Source organism: Triplophysa rosa, linkage group LG2, assembly GCF_024868665.1.
Source record: "Triplophysa rosa linkage group LG2, Trosa_1v2, whole genome shotgun sequence".
Taxonomy (NCBI): Eukaryota; Metazoa; Chordata; class Actinopteri; order Cypriniformes; family Nemacheilidae; genus Triplophysa; species Triplophysa rosa.
Window position 1 is genome coordinate 15,513,880 of NC_079891.1, and position 21,928 is coordinate 15,535,807.

General features: G+C 37.1%; 4 protein-coding genes across 4 annotated transcripts; 2 read left to right on the forward strand and 2 right to left on the reverse strand.

Moving 5' to 3' along the window:
• Positions 1–436: 436 nt before the first annotated feature.
• Positions 437–5,455, forward strand: mccc2 (methylcrotonyl-CoA carboxylase subunit 2). Its single transcript, XM_057360765.1, has 17 exons — positions 437–649; positions 952–1,018; positions 1,141–1,225; positions 1,311–1,412; positions 2,710–2,837; positions 2,934–3,046; positions 3,213–3,326; positions 3,432–3,496; positions 3,579–3,678; positions 3,795–3,890; positions 4,030–4,102; positions 4,195–4,271; positions 4,388–4,454; positions 4,557–4,713; positions 4,819–4,933; positions 5,049–5,134; positions 5,230–5,455. Exons 1-17 carry the CDS (start codon positions 512–514, stop codon positions 5,345–5,347), a joined length of 1,701 nt encoding a protein of 566 aa, XP_057216748.1. The 5' UTR covers positions 437–511; the 3' UTR covers positions 5,348–5,455.
• A 128-nt stretch (positions 5,456–5,583) lies between these two features.
• On the reverse strand, positions 5,584–6,862 carry hspb11 (heat shock protein, alpha-crystallin-related, b11). Its single transcript, XM_057360788.1, has 5 exons — positions 6,666–6,862; positions 6,436–6,542; positions 6,282–6,350; positions 6,158–6,201; positions 5,584–6,073 (listed from the first exon to the last, which is right to left on the reverse strand). The coding sequence occupies exons 1-5, from the start codon at positions 6,755–6,757 to the stop codon at positions 5,981–5,983; spliced, it is 405 nt and encodes a 134-aa protein (XP_057216771.1). The 5' UTR covers positions 6,758–6,862; the 3' UTR covers positions 5,584–5,980.
• smn1 (survival of motor neuron 1, telomeric) lies at positions 6,838–10,024 on the forward strand. The gene is made up of 9 exons (XM_057360777.1): positions 6,838–6,974; positions 7,200–7,274; positions 7,379–7,498; positions 7,578–7,775; positions 7,891–8,064; positions 9,019–9,093; positions 9,226–9,339; positions 9,425–9,483; positions 9,945–10,024. The coding sequence occupies exons 1-8, from the start codon at positions 6,930–6,932 to the stop codon at positions 9,473–9,475; spliced, it is 852 nt and encodes a 283-aa protein (XP_057216760.1). The 5' UTR covers positions 6,838–6,929; the 3' UTR covers positions 9,476–9,483; positions 9,945–10,024.
• A 36-nt stretch (positions 10,025–10,060) lies between these two features.
• nos2a (nitric oxide synthase 2a, inducible) lies at positions 10,061–20,494 on the reverse strand. Its single transcript, XM_057360754.1, has 26 exons — positions 20,429–20,494; positions 19,783–19,843; positions 19,598–19,702; positions 19,242–19,390; positions 18,808–18,970; positions 18,626–18,717; positions 16,738–16,879; positions 16,430–16,569; positions 16,141–16,315; positions 15,958–16,059; positions 15,610–15,804; positions 15,369–15,451; positions 15,128–15,272; positions 14,838–14,942; positions 14,644–14,693; positions 13,371–13,545; positions 13,156–13,276; positions 12,944–13,022; positions 12,670–12,860; positions 12,385–12,551; positions 11,902–12,112; positions 11,680–11,767; positions 11,359–11,480; positions 11,003–11,151; positions 10,627–10,821; positions 10,061–10,529 (listed from the first exon to the last, which is right to left on the reverse strand). The coding sequence occupies exons 2-26, from the start codon at positions 19,840–19,842 to the stop codon at positions 10,491–10,493; spliced, it is 3,243 nt and encodes a 1,080-aa protein (XP_057216737.1). The 5' UTR covers position 19,843; positions 20,429–20,494; the 3' UTR covers positions 10,061–10,490.
• Between the last annotated feature and the right edge of the window lie 1,434 nt (positions 20,495–21,928).

Here is a 21,928-nt window from a genome sequence, read left to right on the forward strand (position 1 = left end):
CAATTCTACCCTGAGGTGCTACAAAAGTTTGTCACAAAAAAGTATTTCAAATGTTGAATTCTCTCTCTGTCCCTAACAGGGTCCGTAGAATTACAACTTACACTAACGCCGCTTGCTTTCGAAGTGCCATAACGATAAATGTTAAAACGGCTTGCCTTAAACTAAACAATGGCGTGTTTGATTTCGTGCGGCCTGCGCAGACTGATCGTCTTGTGACGTCAAAGTACCGCGAGAGCCATTCTGAATACGCCGATTCGCATAAAGAACAGATAGCTCTCAAATAAGTCTCGCAGTACTTTGATGTCATACGACGATCGGTCTGTGCAGCGCGCATGAAGTCGAACACAGCCCTCCTGTCAAAGAGAAAGGGGATGTTCCGTTTCTAGCCAATATCATTGGCTGACGAACGCGCTGCGTGCGTTAACTCTTTGCTGTCCGTACTGAGCAGGAGTGAGGTCAGGGCAGGGACGTTGTGTGTTGAATTCGTCCTATGACAGTTAGATGATGAATCATGATTCTCCAATATGTTAGACCGGTGGTCTCGCTCATTCGGAACAGAGGTGTGAATGCCGCCGTTTCCAGATTATATCATGCAGACAAAGTTGCAACGGTGGGCTCTCGGGCGGACGTTCACTCTCCGGTCTTTCAGGTAACGTTAGGCCGTGAATAAAGCCTTGAGCTAAAGTTCATACAGTAACCCAGCAGTGAGAGTGTTCAAATTCACGTTGTTATGCGTCCTATAACGTTACGTGTTTGAAGAGGCAGCAGATACGTAGTTTAGATTTAAGACTGTTTCAGTGCATTGATATTGATGCTTTACTGTATTACTGTATGCCATACTGTAGTATGTTTCTAAACTTAGAAAACCGGCGAAATCTGTCACGTACGTCACATGTATTACATTTACGTCACGGTCTGGTATAATCAAAACTTACAACTTTCATATCGTAGGAGAATTACGAACGAATGCAAGCTCTGGTTGAAGAGTTGAAGGACAGAGCGAAGAAGATCAAACTCGGTGAGCAAGTTTTAAAGCACTTGAGTTAAAAAATACAAAGCATGAAGCCCTTATGTAACGACAGTACGCTAAGATTCACATCTTGAACTAATGTTTACACAATACTATTGCCTCTTTTAAAGGCGGCGGAGAAAAAGCAAGAACCCTACACACATCCAGAGGGAAGCTCCTGCCTCGAGAACGCATTGACAGACTGTTGGATCCTGGGTAAGTGGGGTAAATCTTACAAATACACTTGTAAAATATTGTAAAACTTGAGTGTGGTCACACTTAACATGTTTCTTGAATGCAGATCTCCCTTTCTTGAGTTCTCCCAGTTTGCTGGGTATCAGTTGTATGGTAAAGAGGAGGTCCCTGCAGGAGGCATTATCACTGGAATCGGTCGAGTGTCAGGGTGAGCATATACAGAGGCATATTAAGACCTCATGGTGCCCCTGGGCAACAGCCCCCATCAACCCACTTACCCACACGCAAGAATCCACTCATTAAAAGATTTATATATTCAAAGATTTTATAAGAATGAAACTCAGCAATTTACAATATACAATTTTACAAGAATTACACATTAACATGACACGTTTGTAGAATAGAACACAAAAAACAACTCTTTAATGATAAAGTATTTTTAACAATTAGGCCTACTGTAGTTAAGGGCCACCTGCTTTCTGTTGTAATGTTACATTTCAGGTTTTGATGTAGTGAAAAAAACCCACTAACGTTTTTTTAACAAGTGTAAATGTTGTGCGTGCCACAAAGGGACACACACACACACACACACTATAGTTTGCATTAGGGGGACAATGGAACAATGTACAGATTTTCAGGACATTGGGACTTTAATTCACCAAAGTGGCATTCACCAGATTACAATGTATAGCAAGGTTATTCATAAAAATAACATGAAACATTATTGTTACCATTTTAACTGCTATGCAGCTATTCAAACGCTCTATTTAAGCACAGTATGTGTATATTCTTCTTACTAAACGATCACATAAGTACTAAGATAAAAGTGTACTCGACTAAAAAGGACACAAATGAATTGATTGCTATAGTGATGACACCGTTCTTCACTTTCACTTGAAAACCCAGGTTTGGACCTTAAATAGTGGCCTTACCTCCACGTACTATTAGCATACATTGTCGGCACTATAACATCTTATTTCTGACGCATGCAGTATACATTTATTAATCAGTGCTAATCCCCGCATTTTTAGTCGCCGCTACAACAATGCGCTCTGCATCGTTACCGCTTCCATCTGTTTGAAGATTAAAGTGTACACGAAAGACAACTCGCCTCATAGCAGTCACTTGTGATTGGATGAATGTTAATTCACTCAAATCTATGTAACTAACCAGATAACATGGGCGGGAATGTTGGCGGAGGTGTGTCGAAAAAGTGCGGAGGACAGAACCATTTTTATCTGAAGTGGGGGTATTCCCACACATGGTGCCACGCCTATTTAGCGCACATTCATGACTTAAGTCTTAAAAACCAAGTGCTTATGTACATTTATAAAAAAAATATTTTGTATTGCTGGTTTATTTGGTGCCCCTAAAGTCTTGGTGCCCCTGGGCACTCGCCCAATTGCCCATATGGTTAATCCGCCTCTGAGCGTATAGCATCTCACTTTTACCCAATTTATGCAGTGATGTATGGTTTATTATAGCTTGTCTATGTGCCTTTACAGGGTAGAATGTGTTATAGTTGCAAATGATGCTACTGTGAAAGGCGGTACCTATTATCCAATTACTGTCAAGAAGCATCTTCGTGCCCAAGAGATTGCACAGCAAAACCATTTGCCATGCATATACCTTGGTGAGTTTTTATTTTATTTTTATTTGTTGGTCAGTTGTTGTTTTTTCACCTGATTTGTCAGATGTTGGACAAATCTCTGAAAATGTTTTTCTATAGTGGATTCTGGAGGAGCCAATTTACCCAGACAGGCAGATGTGTTCCCAGACAGAGATCACTTTGGGCGCATCTTCTTCAACCAGGCCCGTCTTTCCTCAGAGGGGATTGCACAGGTCTTTATGCAATAAAAGCGATCTGTTTTTGTATGTGTGTGGAGAAAGGTGGAATTGCTATGTATTGGACAAAATAGTTAACTCATTTACTAATGGCTTTGTTGTTTATTTACTGACATTATTGTAATAAGCTTCTTTCTTACATCATATTTTTGTTTTATTTCAGGTTGCTGTTGTAATGGGCTCCTGTACCGCAGGTGGAGCCTATGTCCCTGCGATGGCTGATGAAAGCATCATAGTACGCAAACAAGGGACCATTTTTCTTGGTGGACCACCACTCGTATGTATAAATGTCTTATGGACATTGGCTGGCATTTAAATGTTTGTATTTTTCCTTAGCTCTTCTCTCTCTAGTAGTTGTTCAATTCCTGTATGTGTTTAATAGGTGAAAGCTGCTACAGGTGAAGAGGTGTCTGCTGAAGACCTAGGTGGTGCAGACCTTCACTGCAGGTTAGAGAAACTTAACCTAACTTTCACATAAGCTCCAGTTTGTTAGGTGATTTTACATTGCTCACTATTCGTCTCCTCTCAGAAAATCAGGGGTGACTGATCATTATGCCTTGGATGACAACCATGCCCTTCATCTAGCACGGAAAGTGGTTCGAAGTCTGAACTACAAGAAAACGCTTGATGTGAGGAAACAACCGCTCACTTCTCTCACATCATTTTGCATGTATTGAACTCTTAAGGGAAGTTGACTGATTTGTTCGATTTTTTTATTTTTATTTATTTGCTGTCTGCTTCTTAGGTTACTGTAGAAGCTCCAGTGGCACCCCTGTATCCTGCTGATGAACTCTATGGTATTGTGGGCGACAACCTTAAACGCAACTTTGACATTCGAGAGGTATTGTTCTGATTTTAATCATCTGAATATAATCCTCCTTAACATTGTTTCAGTGGACATGAACTGTATTTTCTGATAACAGCAGTCTTATTTTAGTCAAATGTAGTTCTGAAGAAACCTGATGGACTCTTCATTTTAGGTTATCGCACGTATTGTAGATGGCAGTACATTTGATGAGTTCAAGGCATTTTATGGAGACACGCTTGTCACAGGTACATTTGTTCAATTACAAGGATTTTTTTAAATGCATTTTCATTTAATCTCGAATCTCACCATTTCCTGCATTTGTTTATTTGGTTTCTAGGTTTTGCTCGAATATTTGGCTACCCTGTTGGAATTATTGGCAATAACGGTGTTCTGTTCTCAGAATCTGCAAAGAAGGTGAGGATCTAGTATTCTGCTGCAGTTAAGATTCACCGAAAGTTAAGATTCACCGAAAGTTAATATTCTCCGAAAGTTAAGATTCTGTCTTCTAAATAAAATATTTCTTTTTTCAGGGAACTCATTTCATTGAGCTTTGCTGTCAGAGAAACATTCCACTCCTTTTCCTGCAAAACATTACAGGTCAGCATGCAGCCTTTATGTGATCTAGTTCTACACAAAAGCATGTGTTTCATACCCACTGTATTCATTTCATGATGTACTCTGTCCCTCTCTTATTATCAGGCTTCATGGTTGGCAGGGAGTATGAGGCTGGAGGTATTGCTAAAGATGGAGCTAAAATGGTGACCGCTGTGGCCTGTGCCAATGTGCCTAAGATTACTGTAATCATTGGCGGATCATATGGTGCAGGGAACTACGGCATGTGTGGCAGAGCATATAGGTAGGTTTTATTATACACTTCGTTGCGCAAAGACTGAATCTCACTAATATAGCGATGTAGTTCAAATGCACATGACTACCCAAAAAAATCTTGTATGTTGCACAGCCCTAGGTTCCTGTACATGTGGCCTAACTCACGCATCTCTGTGATGGGAGGAGAGCAGGCAGCCACTGTGCTTGCCACTATAACCAAGGATCAAAAAGCCAGAGAAGGAAAGGAGGTAAGAAATTAAAAACTTAATGTTAAGTAAAGTTGAGATTTGCTGTCAATTAACTTTTTTCAGAATTTAAAAAGGTAAATTTTAATGAATATTTATTGTTGGTTATTATTTTTAGTTTACTGCAGAGCAGGAGGCTGCAATGAAAGAGCCAATTATTAAACGCTTTGAGGAGGAAGGAAGTCCATATTACTCCAGTGCCAGGTAACTAGTACCGTGTGTTCTTCCTGCCTCAAAAAGGATCCATTTTCTTACTATTTTCTTTGTCATGTCTTACTGTATTTCTGTTTTCTACCAAGATTGTGGGATGATGGGATCATTGACCCTGCCGATACTCGCCTTGTCCTGGGCTTGAGTCTGAGTTCTGCTCTTAACGCCCCTACACAGAAAACCCGTTTTGGTGTCTTCAGAATGTAAATGTGAATTAAATGTGTAGAATTCCTTTTGTCTTGTGGGCAGTACATACTAACTTTATAGACTGTTTTTTTTTTATGTGTGACAATACAGTAAAACTTGTAAAAACCAGTCAAACACAGTTGTGTTTCATGCTGTAAAAATGTGCAGATTTAAAGTGTTCTGCGTTGTGAAAGTATGGAGTTGTACATAAACTGTATGTAGTTGACAGTGTTTTTCAACAAAAAAGATCACCAAAAAAAGTTTAAATTAGACAACCAACTCACCACAATTTTCTCATAATAGTGGATAAACTGTACATTCATAATTTATTTAAAATGTTATAATGTGAAATCATAAATGCTATTGCCAACATACTGTGTAAATATCAGTTTTAAGAAAAGATAAACAAATGTTGAACCAAACAGAATATAGAAACAAACTTAACTTTTAGCATTAAATAATTTATTTACAAAAGCAAAGAGGAGATTTGCACATTTAGGTAAGTGACTTATGGAAAGGTTGATTGGTTTAGAAAAATACACAATCATAAACTTTGATGATATAAGTAACTATTGTGATACATTTGACTGTTAAGCCAATTACATAAGTTACTACATATACTTGTAAATTAATATAATGACACAGAAGGCGATCTCATGATTGTACACTAACTTTATGTACAGAAACAAAATGGTCATATCCTGATAATATGATAAACCGCAAGTGTGTTGCATTTGGTAAATTAACCTGTAGGGAAGAAAAGTATTTGTCAAGATACTTGTTATGAGTTTTTACCTGAAATTGTTAAAATCTTGTTAAAATGTAACTTACAGAAATATCATTAGTTTGTAGACTGCTCTCAGTGTGTTCAAACTCTGAAATGCAGAACACTTGTGTAATCAGACTCCAAAGATACAAGAAAAATTTAAAATACCACAAATGCTTTTGGACTCACCTGTTTCTGCAATTGTTTCAAATTTATCAGCATCCTCTGATGTGCTCATTTCTATTCTCAACCTTTTAACTGAAAAGCAAATATCAAAGTAAATACTGTATTAAAACAAAACGAAGACACGACATTCCATAAAGACGTCTGTGTCTATGCTTACTGTTGTGGCTGTGAATGGAAATAGTGACTATTTTCATGTTATCCGGGAAGCGGATGATGAACTCTTGGGGAAACAAGCCAGTTGAAATCCAGAACGTCTCCGTTTTTCTATAAAAGTTAAAACATACATAACTGTCAGTAAATACAATGATATTTTGCCAATTAAGCTTTTACAACATTAGCTGAATTAGCTTTCTGGCTCTTCCTCCATCTTTTCAGCAACATACGGACCCGTCAATTATATTCTCCGCGGGATAATTCTCATCACTCGATGTAGCCAAGACAACTTGAGCATCGTATGAACTTAAGGCGGCATCAAGCATTGTGAATTTTGATTAAAATCTTGCAGACGACCGTTTTTACGCTGAGGTGTTCCGAGTTGCTAAGCAACAGGTTTGTCGCGGGATGTGTGCGTCATCAGCATCTGGCGTACATTAGTTGCGCACGTTGTACCTCAGAAGTATTTTGTTTTCTGGTTTTATAGGCAGCTTTCCCATGGCAAATGGAGAAGATGTCATATTTTGTCGTGGAACGGGTCAGGTGAGTATTAGGACAAATTAACATATCCACAAGGTTAGGTTTGAGGTTTCGCTAGCGTTGTTTTATTTGTAGCTGATTCTGTTTGCTAACTAGCTAAGTGTTGCTTTTGATTGTACGGTTTGTTAATCCAGTATTTCCAATTTACTTCAAGTTGTGTGGATCTGTTTTTACAACAAGCTGTAATTGGATAAAATATGTTGCTTATGACATTTTTCCTCTATTCAGAGTGGTGATGATTCTGATATTTGGGATGACACGGCATTGATTAAAGCTTATGATAAAGCGGTCGCTTCTTTCAAGGTAATGTAATTAGAATGACTCCAAAGACACGTGATTGGGAACAGGCATGCCTATGTTTCTTCAGTAACCATGATGTTGTTCCTTGTCCTCTCTTTTCTCACCAGAGCGCACTTAAAGGAGAGAACACTGTGACTCCGCAGAAGAAAGATAACCACGCAAAAAAGCGTAAAAACAACAAAAAGAGCAAAAGCAGAAAGAGATGTAACGCAGAGCCCGATAAAGAGGTAGTTTGTCAGTAGTTGAATTTCAGTCAGTGTATAGGTTAACATAAATTAAGTGAAATGTGTAAATTGTGTCATACAGTGGCAAGTTGGGGACACCTGTTTTGCATACTGGTCTGAGGATGGCAACTTGTATGCTGCTACGATTTCCTCAATAGACCTGGAGAATGGCACCTGTGTTGTTATTTATACTGACTATGGTAATGAGGAGGAACAGAAGATCAGTGACCTTCTGACAGAAGCTTCAGATTTAGATGACGACGCTTTAAAATCAACAGATGTGCGTAACCATGATATACAGAGTTTATAATGATCAATTAGATATCGCTACAATTGTTAACGATTTAAGCCTTTGTGGTGTTCATTCAATAATGCCATTTTCGGACTAATTGTAGGCCAAAGAGGTCGAGTCCTCAACAGAGGAGAGTGAAAGATCTTTTACCCCACAACGGTCTGGTCCTCAGAAACACAAATTTAAAGGAAAGTTTCCCATGGGGCCTCAGTCTTGGCCTCCGGGTTTCCTTCCTGGTTTTCCTCCAGGCCCCCCACCAGGACCCCACTATCACAAGGTAAACAAATATTGCTTTGAGTAATACTCTGAGATTCATTAAAATATTACTCCTAGAGTCAGCATGCTTACAGTTACTTGAAAAAGGGAACGTGGAATTTCGTTGTATTTTTGACATATTTGGACAAGCAAACATTTTATCCTTCTTGAAACAGTTCCTATTAATAAAGTTGATCTACTTAATCAAATAACATACAATTTACATTGTGTAGTCAATTACACAGTTTAAATAAGCAAAAACATATCGGTCATATGAAAACTGTAATTCCAAATTCACACTACATGATTTTAAGCACGATTTAAGCCAGATTTGCAAGTTGTTGAGCTCGCCGACAGGTGGTGCGTTTTCATTTTCATTTAAACAATTCCCATGTCGCATTTTTTTCGTGTCATTTTCCGTTGCACTTTTCGACAAAATGTGGTTTGGGGACCGGATTGAGTCGCTGGGTGACAGAATTGTTCACAGCTCGGGTAGTGTGTCACCTCCTGTTGCAGATCATTTACGTAGTATCACGTAATGTGAACACATTAACAACTTAACGACTCCAGACTTCACAGAGAGCAAGTCATGTAGTCTGAACAGCTCAGCGATCAGCCGACGTTTAAAGTTGTGTAATGTGAACTTAGCTTAAGTACACCCCTACATTTATCACACTTTTATATCCATAAAATAAGATGTTTAAGATTGGGTACAAATGAATTAGACCTTGCGTAGGGAGTTTGCAAATGTTTGCTTGTTCGTGGGTTTCTCAGTTTTCATGGGTGTACCTATTTTTTCAAATGACTTTATATTTCCGTGTAATATATTTGATGCTTGATCATAGGTGTGGTTGGATTAACTAAAACGACTGAGAGAAAAAGTGTGAAAAGATTGCAGAATGTCATAGTTGTTAAATCATTTCAAGTTTTCAAGTCTTATGTAAGACATGAATGCATAAGTCCATGTTCTCCCTAGGCGGATGGTAGACGATCAGAAAGTCCCGGGCCTTTCCTTCCTGGATGGCCTCCCTTGTTTCCACCTGGTCTCCCAGTAAGAATTGGTTTACTTTTTAGACATTTAAAAAAATTTTCAAAGATCTATTTTGCATGATATTTGTCATTTACAAACATATAGCTCTCTTTAGAACATTTTGTAATAAAAATTAAATGTATTTTTACTTAGATGATCCCACCACCACCACCTCCAATGAGTCCAGACACCCTGGAGGATGATGAGGCTTTGGGCAGTATGCTTATTTCCTGGTACATGAGTGGCTATCACACAGGATACTACTTGGTACAGTTATTCTTGCATTCACAAACTCACTGTACGTACAAGCATCACTTATTATTAATATTTTGCTATTTTTTGTATTACACAGGGGTTGAAACAAGGCCGTAGAGAAGGATCCAAGAAGTCCCATCGTAAATAAAGACTCTGGTTTGTTTTTCAGTTCCATGTTTTTACAGACCATTGTTAAAATTAAAGAAAAGCTATTTCCTGAACAACAAAGCCATGTTTATATTGTTAGGTTGACTAGTTCAGTAGTTCTCAAACTGGGGGCCCCCGAGATGGATCCAGGGGGCCACAGATTTTGTGGCATTTTATGAAATATAGAAATTGATCATAGATTTTATGCAATTAAACATCAGAAATATAAGACCACCAGACAAAAGAATTGATGTTTCAGCATTGTATAACCGAATATGTTTTTGTTTAAATAAAAATGTTAAATTTAAGATTTAGAAGTCGTTATTTGGGGGGCCGCAAAGCGATGCACTCTACACAAAGGGGGCCTTACAACGAAAAAGTTTGAGAACCCCTGAACTAGTTAACCATGTAACCCCTGCCATTTGAATGTTAAGTTTGCTGTTTTTGATCTCTTATTTTTGCCCTCACAGGGAACATGAAGGTGTGGCACACTTGATCCAGACAGAGTTTATTTTTTGTATTCTTTGTAAATAAATGAATTGAAAGTCAAGATTTTCTTTTCCTTTTATTTAGTAGTACATATAAAACATGAAGGTATGTCACACGTGGCATGAAGTAATAAAAAGTAAATGGAAGACATTAGAAAATGTCAGAATCGGCATCTTTTTAAGACAAATTAAATCTAAAGCAAATGAATATAAAAATCTAATCAAAGATTTTCATAACATTACTCAGGACAGTGTCACATGAATATTGTGCTGTGAATATTAGCCATCAGTTTTTCGCTTTATACAGAGTGTCCTAAAACACAGCTTTTGCTCTACCTGTATAATCATCACAGTGTTCATATTGATGCAGAGAAGGAAACAAACTACAAAAAAAATACTGATAAATAAATATAAATGGTCAAAGTGATAGTATCACATTAGTAAAATCAAGTATTTCTTAGAACCTTAATCTGTGGCAAACTTATTTTACAGTTAGTTCAGAATAAAATGAGGACGAACAAATGTCCATTAGGCTCCAAAAATGTCTTCATGGTATCTCTTCTCAACCTGCCAACAAAAAACATTATGATATGAGTTCACAAGTAACGTGACGTGTACAAGGATGATGAACCATTTACTTAGTTTCTCTATTTTAAAAGCTCACCTTTAATTTCTCCAAATATTCTCCAGCTTCTTTGATGGTCATTCCAGTCTCGCTTGTCAGGATCTCCTGCAAAGTGCAGGCAACATCACGGGCCATGTTCATACCGCCACAGATATACATGTGACCTGCGTTTGTGTGTAGATCCTCTACGACCTTTTCACTTAGCTGGTATCTCAGGATATCCTGCACATACCTCTGTTGTTAAGGTGTAGAAAGAAGACAATTAAATTCTAATACGTTGGTTTTATTAATACACTGACTGACAGTAGGTTTAATTAATTATGATGCACAGAAAATATATATATATAGGCCAAGGATTGGTATAGGCTTAAATATAATTTGGTATAGGTTTAAATATACTAAGAAAGAAAGATACCTTTGGTTTGCCAGGTTGGCGTGAGTAAGCTGTATTGATGTTGCCCAGAATGCCATCAAGTCTCAGCTTTAGTGTTTCAACATTATAAAGATGGTCTGTTTCTGAATCACGGCATCCAAATACCAATGTCATAGGACTAGATTTCAGTCCTAAAAATAAGTTAAAATCAAATAAAGCAATTAAAAATGAGATAAAAGTAAGGGATAACACAACTGAGCTCTTAATAGAGAAATCCAATTCTGTTCAGTGAAACAAGTGGCACAGAAACTTCACGCTTCACCTTTAAGAGTAATCAAAACTTATTTTCTTTGTGATGCTTTTTAGGTCATTAAACGAGTAAAGCTCATATAGATTACCTGACTTTTTAGTGTCATGACTGTGCTGTTGCCAGAAGCTGCGGAAAGGAGCGATACCACTCCCGGCCCCTATCAGAATAATGGGAGTGCTGGGGTCTGTCGGAAGATGGAACCCACCAGAGCTGAAGCAATAAATAGAAAATAAAATCAGAAAGTAGAATCAAGAAATTTTCTGTAGATGTATTAGGCAAAATCCCACATGCAAATTCAATGAGCTCAGTTATTATTTATTTATTGAAGTGCATAAAATACAAAATAGTACTTTGCCTTCATAAATATTTATAGATTTATTTAAATATGCAAAGGAGTCACTTTCAGTACCGGTGAATAAAGCACGGCACTGTGTGTCCTTTTTTGATGGTGTTAAGCCATGTGCTACAGGTGCCAAAATGCAGTGGGCCCTGTCCACCTAGAATAAGAGCAAAAATACATATTAAAAAAGCAACTTACACAATACAGTCTTTGCATCTGATACAAAACAGCATTTGATTATAAAGTAATACTTTGATGTGGATTCATGTATATCATGCTGAAGCATCATACCCTGGGTGTGGTACTCCACCACAGACACTGTGAGGTGTAACTCATTGGGAAGATGATCCAATGAGGAGCTGACAGAGTACAGACGGGGTTTGAGCAGAGAAAGCTGGCTCAGAAGAAACGCTGCTGACACTTTTAGAGAGGGAAATTCTTCAAGCACCTCCAGGAAGGTAGGCCTGTGGAAATCTTTCCATTTTGAATATTCCTGGAAATCCTAGGAAGACGTTATAATACTATAAATGTATAGCACATTTAACGTCATATAAAGGGTTACAGACCACTACTTTCTACAATATAATTTGATAAACTTGGGCATTTTATATTATTTTTTTCTGGCAAAAATCTCATCAACTAAATAGTTAAACCCAATATGTTAAAAAAAACAGTTGAGTTCTGTCATCGTACTTTAGGTCATAAAAAGATTCTGTCTACTTGAAGTTCTAACACATACTGTACAGACCGAAAGGGAGGATTTATTTCACTTACTGATGCAAGTACCACAAGTCGTCTGTGATCCTCTTCTTGACCTGCAACTGTAGAGAGTTTGCGCAGTAGGCTTTGTGAAGGTGGAGTAGTAATATCTAGGAAGTATGTAAGAGCCTGAGCCAAAGTGCAAGCAGGGATTCGTTCATCCATCTGAAAACTCTCTACCTCTAAAATAAACCAAAGAAAAGATCCATCAGGTAAAAGCTTGGAGCGCCTCACAGAACTGTACTTACGTACTGCAGTTTAGTAGATTATTATTATGTAATTGCCATTAGTGATGGTTACCATGAGTAGAATCAGAGAGGATCTCCAGGTGAAGACTCTGGTTAACAGGAGGGGCATCTGGGAGATGCTTCAGAATACCATCAACCAGCTCTGAAGAATTCTCTGGAAAAACTCCAACATGGTCTCCTGGAGCAAAGTTTAAAGCCTCTGTGTTCCCACCCATCTTCAGCTCAACTAAAATAGTAGAACGACTGAAAAAAAGAATATTAAATTATTAAAAAGTAAAACAGAAATGACAAAAATGTATGTTCCTGGTGAAGGAGTAGAATCAAACCTTGACTTGAAGCTCTGCAGTTTCTGTCTTCTCTTCAGAGTCAAAGGAAACACAGTTTTAGAATGAAGGGCAGAGAGCGCTGGCAAAAAAAGAAACATTCATGAGTGCAAATATTATACAATGAGAGGGCAAATATTGAAATTTCTAACACAGACAGAACATCACTTCTGTGAATGAATAGTGTATTGGTGATATTTTTGGTAGACGTGTACCTGTAACATAGTCCAGTGTGCCGCTATTCTGCTGTACTCTGTATCTCTTTAGGTCCCAGCTGTCTGACTGTTGCTCAACCCCTTTCAGCTGTTTTTTAATGTTAAACTCCTCACATGCATCCTTCAATCAAACACAGAATGTCTTTAGTTCGATGCTCATTGCATTTAATTTTTCATTCAGTTCATTGTATCATGATACCCAAACCCTCACCCACCTTAAAGGCAGTGCAAGCCCAAGCAGAGAAAGTCTCATCCTGCCCGTTGAGTTCATCTCCCTCCCCTGTGGCAGTCAGACGCTTGGCGCCCAACTCAGCAAGCTTGTCATCCACAGCATGGGCAAAGGCACAGAACTGCGGGTACACTCGTGAACCAAGACCAAACACACTGTACCTGTGGTGGAAAGACACTGTCAGTGCTTTTTCTATACAGCAAAATATCTACAGGTCATTCATGGCAGTGAACATTTTCACTTTACACTAAGGTTGTATTTGTTAAAAGGATAGTTCCCAAAAATGAAAAATTGGTCATCATTCACTCACCCTCAAGTTGTCTTAAACCTGTATAAGTTTCTTTGTTATGTTATGAACACAGAATAAGATATTTTGAGAAATGTGGGAAACTATACAGTTTTGGGGCACCATTGACTGCCATAGTAGTTTTCTTACCATGGTAGTCAATAGTGCCCCAGAACTGTTTGGTTACAAGCATTCTTCCAAATATCTCTATTTGTGTTCAGCGGTACAACAAACTTTTTACAGGTTTAGAACAATGTGAGGGTGAGTAAATTATGATAAGAGTTTTTATTCTTGGGTGAACTATCCCTTTAACATTAGTTAATGTATTAGCTAATATGAACTAGCCTAACGACGAGCAGTTTAGTTTTTCACTATTTATTCATCTTTGTTAATGCCAAAACAATTGTTTATGTTAGTTCATTGTATATAAGCTAATGTTAGATACTTTGTGCTTAAAAAACGTTTTTTAAAAAAAATGTATTGGTACACCCTTTAAAAAGGTGCTACAAAGGGTTCTTCACAGTGATGCCGGTTTTAGTTTCCCAAAGAGCCATTGGGTTAAAGGTTATTGTAACACCTGTGTAAATGGTGAAATTAACATGAACGAATACATTCTGTAAAGTATTGTTCATTGTTAGCAAGGTTTTTTAGGAAACTTAAATTAAAACTAATCTTAAAATATTAGCCTAAAAATATTGGACAAACTGCCTCAGAAATAAACTGAAATTACAATAATAAACAAAAAGTACAATAAAATTAAAATAAATTAATCTTATATAGAAACATAAAAAATAAAAATAAAAAGTAGCCAAAAAATGTAACTAAAATTAACATTAAAAAAAAAACTCATTTAAGATAATAATAATACTAAAAAAACTATAATAACTTGGATTGTTATTTGTTAGTTCATGTTAGTCAACAAATAGAACTTTATTGTAAAGTGTTACCATTTACACAGTGTGAAACTACAGACCTGATGTTGTTCGTCACGTTTTTCAGACTGAAAAGCTGCTTCTTGAAGCTCTGAGGAACAGAAAATGTTATTGTAAGAAAACTGTTGGCAGCGAGACAAAACATAACATTTCCATCTTCATAACATTTTCTGTGAAAACGTTTTTATTTCCTAACTGGTTAAGTTGTTTATTATTTATAGAGTTACACACATACCACTCCATTTCCTGGACTCTCTCCGTTGCCGAAAGTACTGGTGACCACCATCAGAAGGCTCTCTGACTCTATCTCACTGAAGTCATAGTCTTCCATACAAACCAGCTGTATTAGAAAACACAAAGCAATCACAGTTTTATGAGTTGCTCATACTTTATTCTACATCGTCAGAGATAACCTTTTAATAAAAAGTGATGTTTCTCCCCATTGATGATCAAGGGCAGTTTTAAACTTTATGTTTAAAGTTTTAAGCTTTTGTACTAATATCACAAAATTTTGGATTTTCTTACCCTGGAGTCAAAAGCACGGTTGAGCATGGAGTTTAGTTTTTTTGCAAAGGTGAGTGATTTTCCTGTTTCTGTGGCAAAGAGAACAGTGCAGTGCACCCTCTTAGCCATGACAGCTCTGATGAGAGTTTGAGAAAAAAACACCGCTCTACACAGAAAGAGAAGTATTTCAATTAAAAGTGACATTCGGCAATGAAGTAGTGCAGTATAGTGTTGTTTGGGGAGGTGGTTGGTTTGTTAGTACCTTATCAGTCCTTTGAAGCTGACCTTACATCTCCGAAGTCGTTTTTTCTCATCCTTCCACTTGTGTGTTAGCCATGGATCACTCTAAAAACACCATGTTAACAGGTTATTAGTTTTATATCACTTGATGCTCTTTGTGTAGACAGTAAAGTGTGGCATAGGTTCAATTCCTAGAGAATGCATGTTTTGATTAAATGTATTGATTTCTATATTCATTCTCATGTGTACCGGTTATTTTGTACCTGATAAAAGAAGAAAGGAGATAGGATGTAGTTGAGCATCTCCTGGTGGAACACAGGGGTGATGGAGCCAGACATGGGCGGGACCAGCCACACCCAATCAGCTGGACAGCCTCCACGTACCTGAACTTCTGTTTCCATGTGCTGCATGAAGGACTCGCATGCCGAATGGTGGTCGGTGATGGTGACCTTATTTTTCTGAACAGAGATGATTAAATATCCAAACGGTTATTATATGTTTTCTATACATCATAAACTTTATAAGATGACATCCAACATAAATTTATATGGTTGTCAATATTTGAGGTTTTAGCTTATTCTAAAATTCACAAAAATGCAGGGATACTTTACCTGGAAGCTGTGAATGACAGCAACATTGATAGCCACCAGAGCCTGATCTTTCCACAGTGAAGACAGCTTTCGTGTCTCTAAGCCCATTAGCTGGCCAACACGCTGAAAAAAAAAACGTTTTATAACTTTACTTTGACAAAGAGCCCTACCATGCAGGTACAGGTACATGATTAAGAGAGTTACCTCCAAAACGTTGTAGCGCTGGCTGTCACAGAAGTCCCTAACTCCAATCTCTGTACCCATGTACCAGCCATTAAAAGGACATGCTGTGAATTCTAGACCACCGATTTCCATTAACATGTTTGCCACTGCAGGCACTGCATACCATTTCAGGTTTAGGTCTTTAAACCAGTCATACCTATAACAAAGGCAATAAATAATAATACTGCTGAACACTGTCAACAACACACAATTAAACTAAACTACAGCGCCATTTTGGGAAAACAGCAAATGTTCCCATCAGATGACTTACTGTGGATGCTCTATGGAGACTTCCAGAATCAGATCTTGTGGAATGTCAAAAAGTTCAGGGTCGTCTCCATTTGCCTGCAAAACTAGTGGAAGCACATCAAAGCTCCCATACTTTGGTTTCCATCCAAGTTGAATACACACCTGCAACAACAGTCAGCACTGTTCAGTACCAAGGTGTCATACCGGTTTATTTCTTAAAAGATTTGGTTGTCAAATGCCATTTGAAAGTCAATTTTGTAAAGATCATAAAAAATGTTTAACAAACACTAAAATGCTTCTTTTTAGTGATCCTTTATTTTAAACATTTACCTGTGTAAAGTCTACACTTGATGGATCTCCTATCACGCAACCATCCTCCATCTGATAGCCAGCATACTTTATGAGCTGACCATTCCAAACCCGGAAATCATGCTCGACGTCTGTTCTTTTGGGGAACACAGTAATGGCAGATCTGCCAAACACAAAAGAGACGTTTCTCAATTATTAAAATCAGTGTAGTCAGGGTTACTGATTTAGTCAAAATTATATATACGGCTTGAATAAAAACCAGTTAATTTAGATATTATCACATACAATTAACACAAATGCAAATCGTTATGTTATTTAATTATAGGTTGTATAATTTATTAGTTGAGTTAATTGCATTCATTTATTTTTCAGTAATTTAACTTATGAACTCTTACTTTTTTTATAAATGTAATAAATATTATATTATATTTAGTATAATTTATAATTTATTATATTTATAAATAATAGGATATAATAATAATAATAAATATAGCTGCAAGCAGCAATTACGGGGTCGAGCACAACCCCGGTCCAAAGAGAAATATTTTGGACATGTCAGATGATCAGATTTTGAAAACCAAGTTTAAAAATACAGGGAAAAACACAAGAAAATTGCTTATGACGTTGACCACTAGGTGGTGCTGTCACCAAATCTTTATGAGGCAGACAAGATGTGCCAGTCATAACACATACCAAGTTTCGTGTCAATATACAGTGTCGCGAAGATACAGCCAAATGACTCTTTGGAAAGCTCGCCTTAGGATTCGTTGACGCCTTATACGAGAACCATTCGATCAATCAAAAATCGTTTCATAACTTTTAGTCAGTACTGTCCAGATGATACCATATTTCGTGCAAATCTGACAAATTTTGTAGGAGGAATTCAAAAAAGTATGTTTTCTATATGGCGGACATGAAGTATGATGGAATTTGACAACTCTGATATCAAACAACTCGGCTTGAGCCAACAAATATACTAATGTGAATTGAATACCATCATGTTGATTTCTTCATATGTTATAAGCATTTTTATAAATTTCATTATATCTCTTGACCACTAGGGGGCGCTTGCCTATCACTTTACAAGTCATCTCAGAACTTTTTTTATTGCTCTAAGACCAAACATAACATAATGCCAAGAATCTACATTAATAATCACAAAAAGTACAATTGTAATTATCAGTGGGAAAAAAAGAGAAAACATTTTATACAATCTTAAATACATCAAATAAATTCACAGTTTTAACAGCTTTCCTATTTGTACTATGCATAATCGTATGCAAATCATTTTCAATGTCCTTAAGCACCAAAGAAAAAATGGGTTTTTGCTTAGTAAATTTACACTGATGAATATGATACTTAACCAGTATAATCATAAGATTAATTATATACTTCACTTTCCAAATTTTTTATAATAATTAAAGAAACCAAATATCACATGTTCATATAATAAAACAATCCTTTCAGAACTTGACCTTGATGAACCTTGGCAAGTTTCCTAGCGATGACGGACAATAACGTCATATGTAAGTGTATTCGGATCGGCACGAGCCAAGGGTTCAGAGAAAAAAAAATATTTGTTTCTAGGATGTACGGTTCAAATGTAACGGGCACAATTGTGTGTGGAAGTTAGGAATGTTGATGGCGCTATGGAGTTTGGAGACTCCATATTTGCCATGGTAACAGTTCAGACTGTCCATTATGTGTGTGCCAAATTTCACAACTTTACCATGTAGGCTATGTTTGTATGGGCTGCTTGCCATAGACTGCATGGCAGAAGAAGAAGCAGAATAATAAGAATACTAACGGAAGCAGTATGTGTCTACGCTACTTCGTGGCTTGACCCCTAATAAAGTTGACGTTTTTACACATAAGTTTAAAATGACTAAACACTATAAACGCCGCATACCTCAGGTTTCCTCCATTTGAGGCGTACTTCAGGTGAGTGCACATGGCGTGGAACATATCCTTACAAGTCTTGCACTGACGCGCATCGAAAACCTGCATAAAAAAAAAACATCGCATTGTTTCGATAAACGCTTACAACCAGACTCTTAAAACAGGAAACAATCTGCATGAAGAAAACCACACCTGTAAATTGGCCCATTGAATCCTACCGATGCACCTTGGCGCGTTTCTCCACGCTTGTTTAGCCCCGAAAGCGAGTTCATCAGCGGTAAGTGTGTATGATCCGGTGAGGGTGATCTCCAGCGTGACCCGGTCAACCCGAACCTGATGCGCATCTGGATCAGAGCTGGGTGAGAGGTAAGACAGTTATTCACTTTGAACCGAACTACTGTTTGTTTGTTAGACTACGTTTGTTTGTTTGTAATTGCTGTTATTGTTTTGCAATAAGTGTTTGCAGTTTAGAAAATCTACTTCAATTTGACTCGATCGTGCGTAATGCCATATAGTCATTATAAAAACTCTACACATAGTCCCTAAAAATAAAAAAAATCACAAACGGTAAAATAAATAGCCGATACTACGTTTATACAGTCAGTTTAATTTAAAGTTGCTCCTACATCTTGAATGATTTGTAGTACTGGTCGATAAAATCCACTGCCTGTGTCAGGATGTCAGCAGATCCGGGTGTCTTTTTGGAAGAACCGCGCATCAGACATTTGGGATTCATTATGGAACCCCCGCAAGTTTTTGACTCACAGGGCGTGTTCTGAAGGAGAAGACATTTTTTATCATACAATATAATAATTATTATAAGTATTAAAATGATGTCCGTTTGATACAAGAAAAAAATACATTTAATTATAACAAATGTATGATATGGTAACACACACACCTGCTGTATTAGACCAAAAGTGAGGAAACGTTTAGACATGGCATACTTTTGAGTCTAATATATAGTGATATTCATATTTACCTGGACTGCTTTTTGATGCAGTGTGTCTTGGTGGGTTGAGCCATCCTTGTAGTTTCGCAAATGAACAGCAACTGGACATCGAATTGAACGGTCGACTGACCAGTGCTAGAGTAAAAAAGTCAATTTGTTAATCAAGTGAGGGCATGATAAATATTATTTGTATAAACATATGAAATTTCCGTCACCTTAGTTGGCACAGTTGTTTTGTCCTTAACAATACTTAGTGTGTGGGCTTGCTTCCCCATCCTGTAGAAAATATTGAGGCTAAAGTAAGTTTTTAATATGTCTATTACATCTACCATATAATGTTCAGTTACATAAAGGCCCTACACCAGCAAAAAATTAAGAGACCATTCCAAAATTTCATTTTATCAGTATTTATAGATGTATGGTGGCCATTTCATTTGTGTCTGTTGAATTTCAATAAAATCAAAACTCCAGCATGAAAAGACATTTGAAAATTGTGAAAAAAATCAAGATTATCACATAAAAAATAATTTGTGAATTTATTTCTTAAAATTGAACGTGGACTTGTTTTCTTTGGAGTATTTGAGGTCTGAAAAAATACAGAGCATATTTTCTGTTATTTTGAAATAAAAATACTGTTCACAGAATGAAACAAAATGTATCATTTTACCTAAACATATACCTATAGATAGTACATTTTAAAATCAGACATTTTTGAAATGGTCTTTAAATGTTTACGCAGCTAAATATTAAAAATTAAACTTAAGAATAAAGACAAGGTGACAGAAACATGAGCGGTGCATTAGATTTTTCTTAAAATATACCAGGATAATAGAAAGAAGAAACACAAACCAAAGCAATTACCTTTTTAAGTGTAAGATTTCTTTGTAGCTTTACTCGGCAGCACTTGCTGTTTAACATCTGTTTGAGCATCCTTTTATATAGTCTACTTGAGCATGCCAATGCACTGGGTGGATCTTTGGGTGTGAACTGCTAGGAAATCTACTTTATATAATCAATAGACAAAGCAAGATTCCACACAAAGTTTAAACTTCCTTGAATAAACGGATAATCTTAGTAAATCAAATTTCCTTATGGCTTAACTCTTATCAGTAAGATAGGACATTTAGCTGGCAAATAAACAGATGAATTAAACAGAAATGAAAGTATACTGTGACATGTGGTTTTGATTATTGTTGTTATGTGATTTAACAAATCATGGGTTAACATTACATAAAACTGTCATAGTGAAAGTGACCTATTAGTCAGATATGGTGACCCATACCTGAAATGTGACCTCTGCATTTAACCCATCCAGAGAGTAGTGAACACACGCACAGCAAGTGGTGAACACACGTACACCCGGAGCAGTGGGCAGCTATTACTGCAGCGCCTGGGGAGCAAGTAGGAGTAAGGTGCCTCAGTCATTACCCGCCGGTCCTGGGAATCGAACCGGTAACCTTCTGGTCACGAGTCCGACTCCCTCACGACTGCCCAGTCATGTGGTTGGTTTTGACATTGGCTGTCATGAGGCCATTACATTCACATTTATGCATTTGGCAGACGCTTTTATCCAAAGCCAGTGGCGCCCCCAGGATTTGTTTTATGGGGTGGCACAAAGGGGCCAGTACAAACCTTAGGGTGGCACATTTAAAAAAATGTATTATGCCTGAATATAATGGTTAAGAGTTTTGGCATTGCCATTAATACTACTGGGATCAAGTTATTACTAGTCTTACAATTTAATTTCTAATTTAATTTACTAATATTTTCAGTGTTTGATCGATACATGCTAATTCGCTAACTGTTCTACATATATTTGACTATAAAAAAATATGATAGTAATAGATACCAAAAACTGCAAATCCAACAATTTAAAGATCAGCTGATGGAGTAATGTATTAACCAAACATGTATAGTGATCGATCAAAATGCGAGTATGAGCACCAGAAAAATTCAAATCCAATGCCTTAGCGACTAGCTTAATCTCAGTTAGCCAACCCGTATTAGAGTTTGATACAATAAGTTTTATCATACAATAAACCACATTTTACTTACTAGTTTGTGAGTTTCGTCTCCAACCCTCTACCCCTTTCATGCGTGCTGACTGAACAGGGGCAAACATGACATCACGTGCGTGGTACTGCGGCTGCCGTGCGCATATTAGTCGCGGTTTCGCAGGTTAAACGAGAGAGGAGGGGTTGAGATCGTATTCTACATAACACATTATACAAGGTTTTTTTTACATAGTGCTTCGATAATGTACATTTTAATTAATAAATATTAATACTATTATTCTAATATAAAAATATATATATATATATTTAACCTCCTAAGACCTGAGCTTTGGTTTGGCTTGCATTT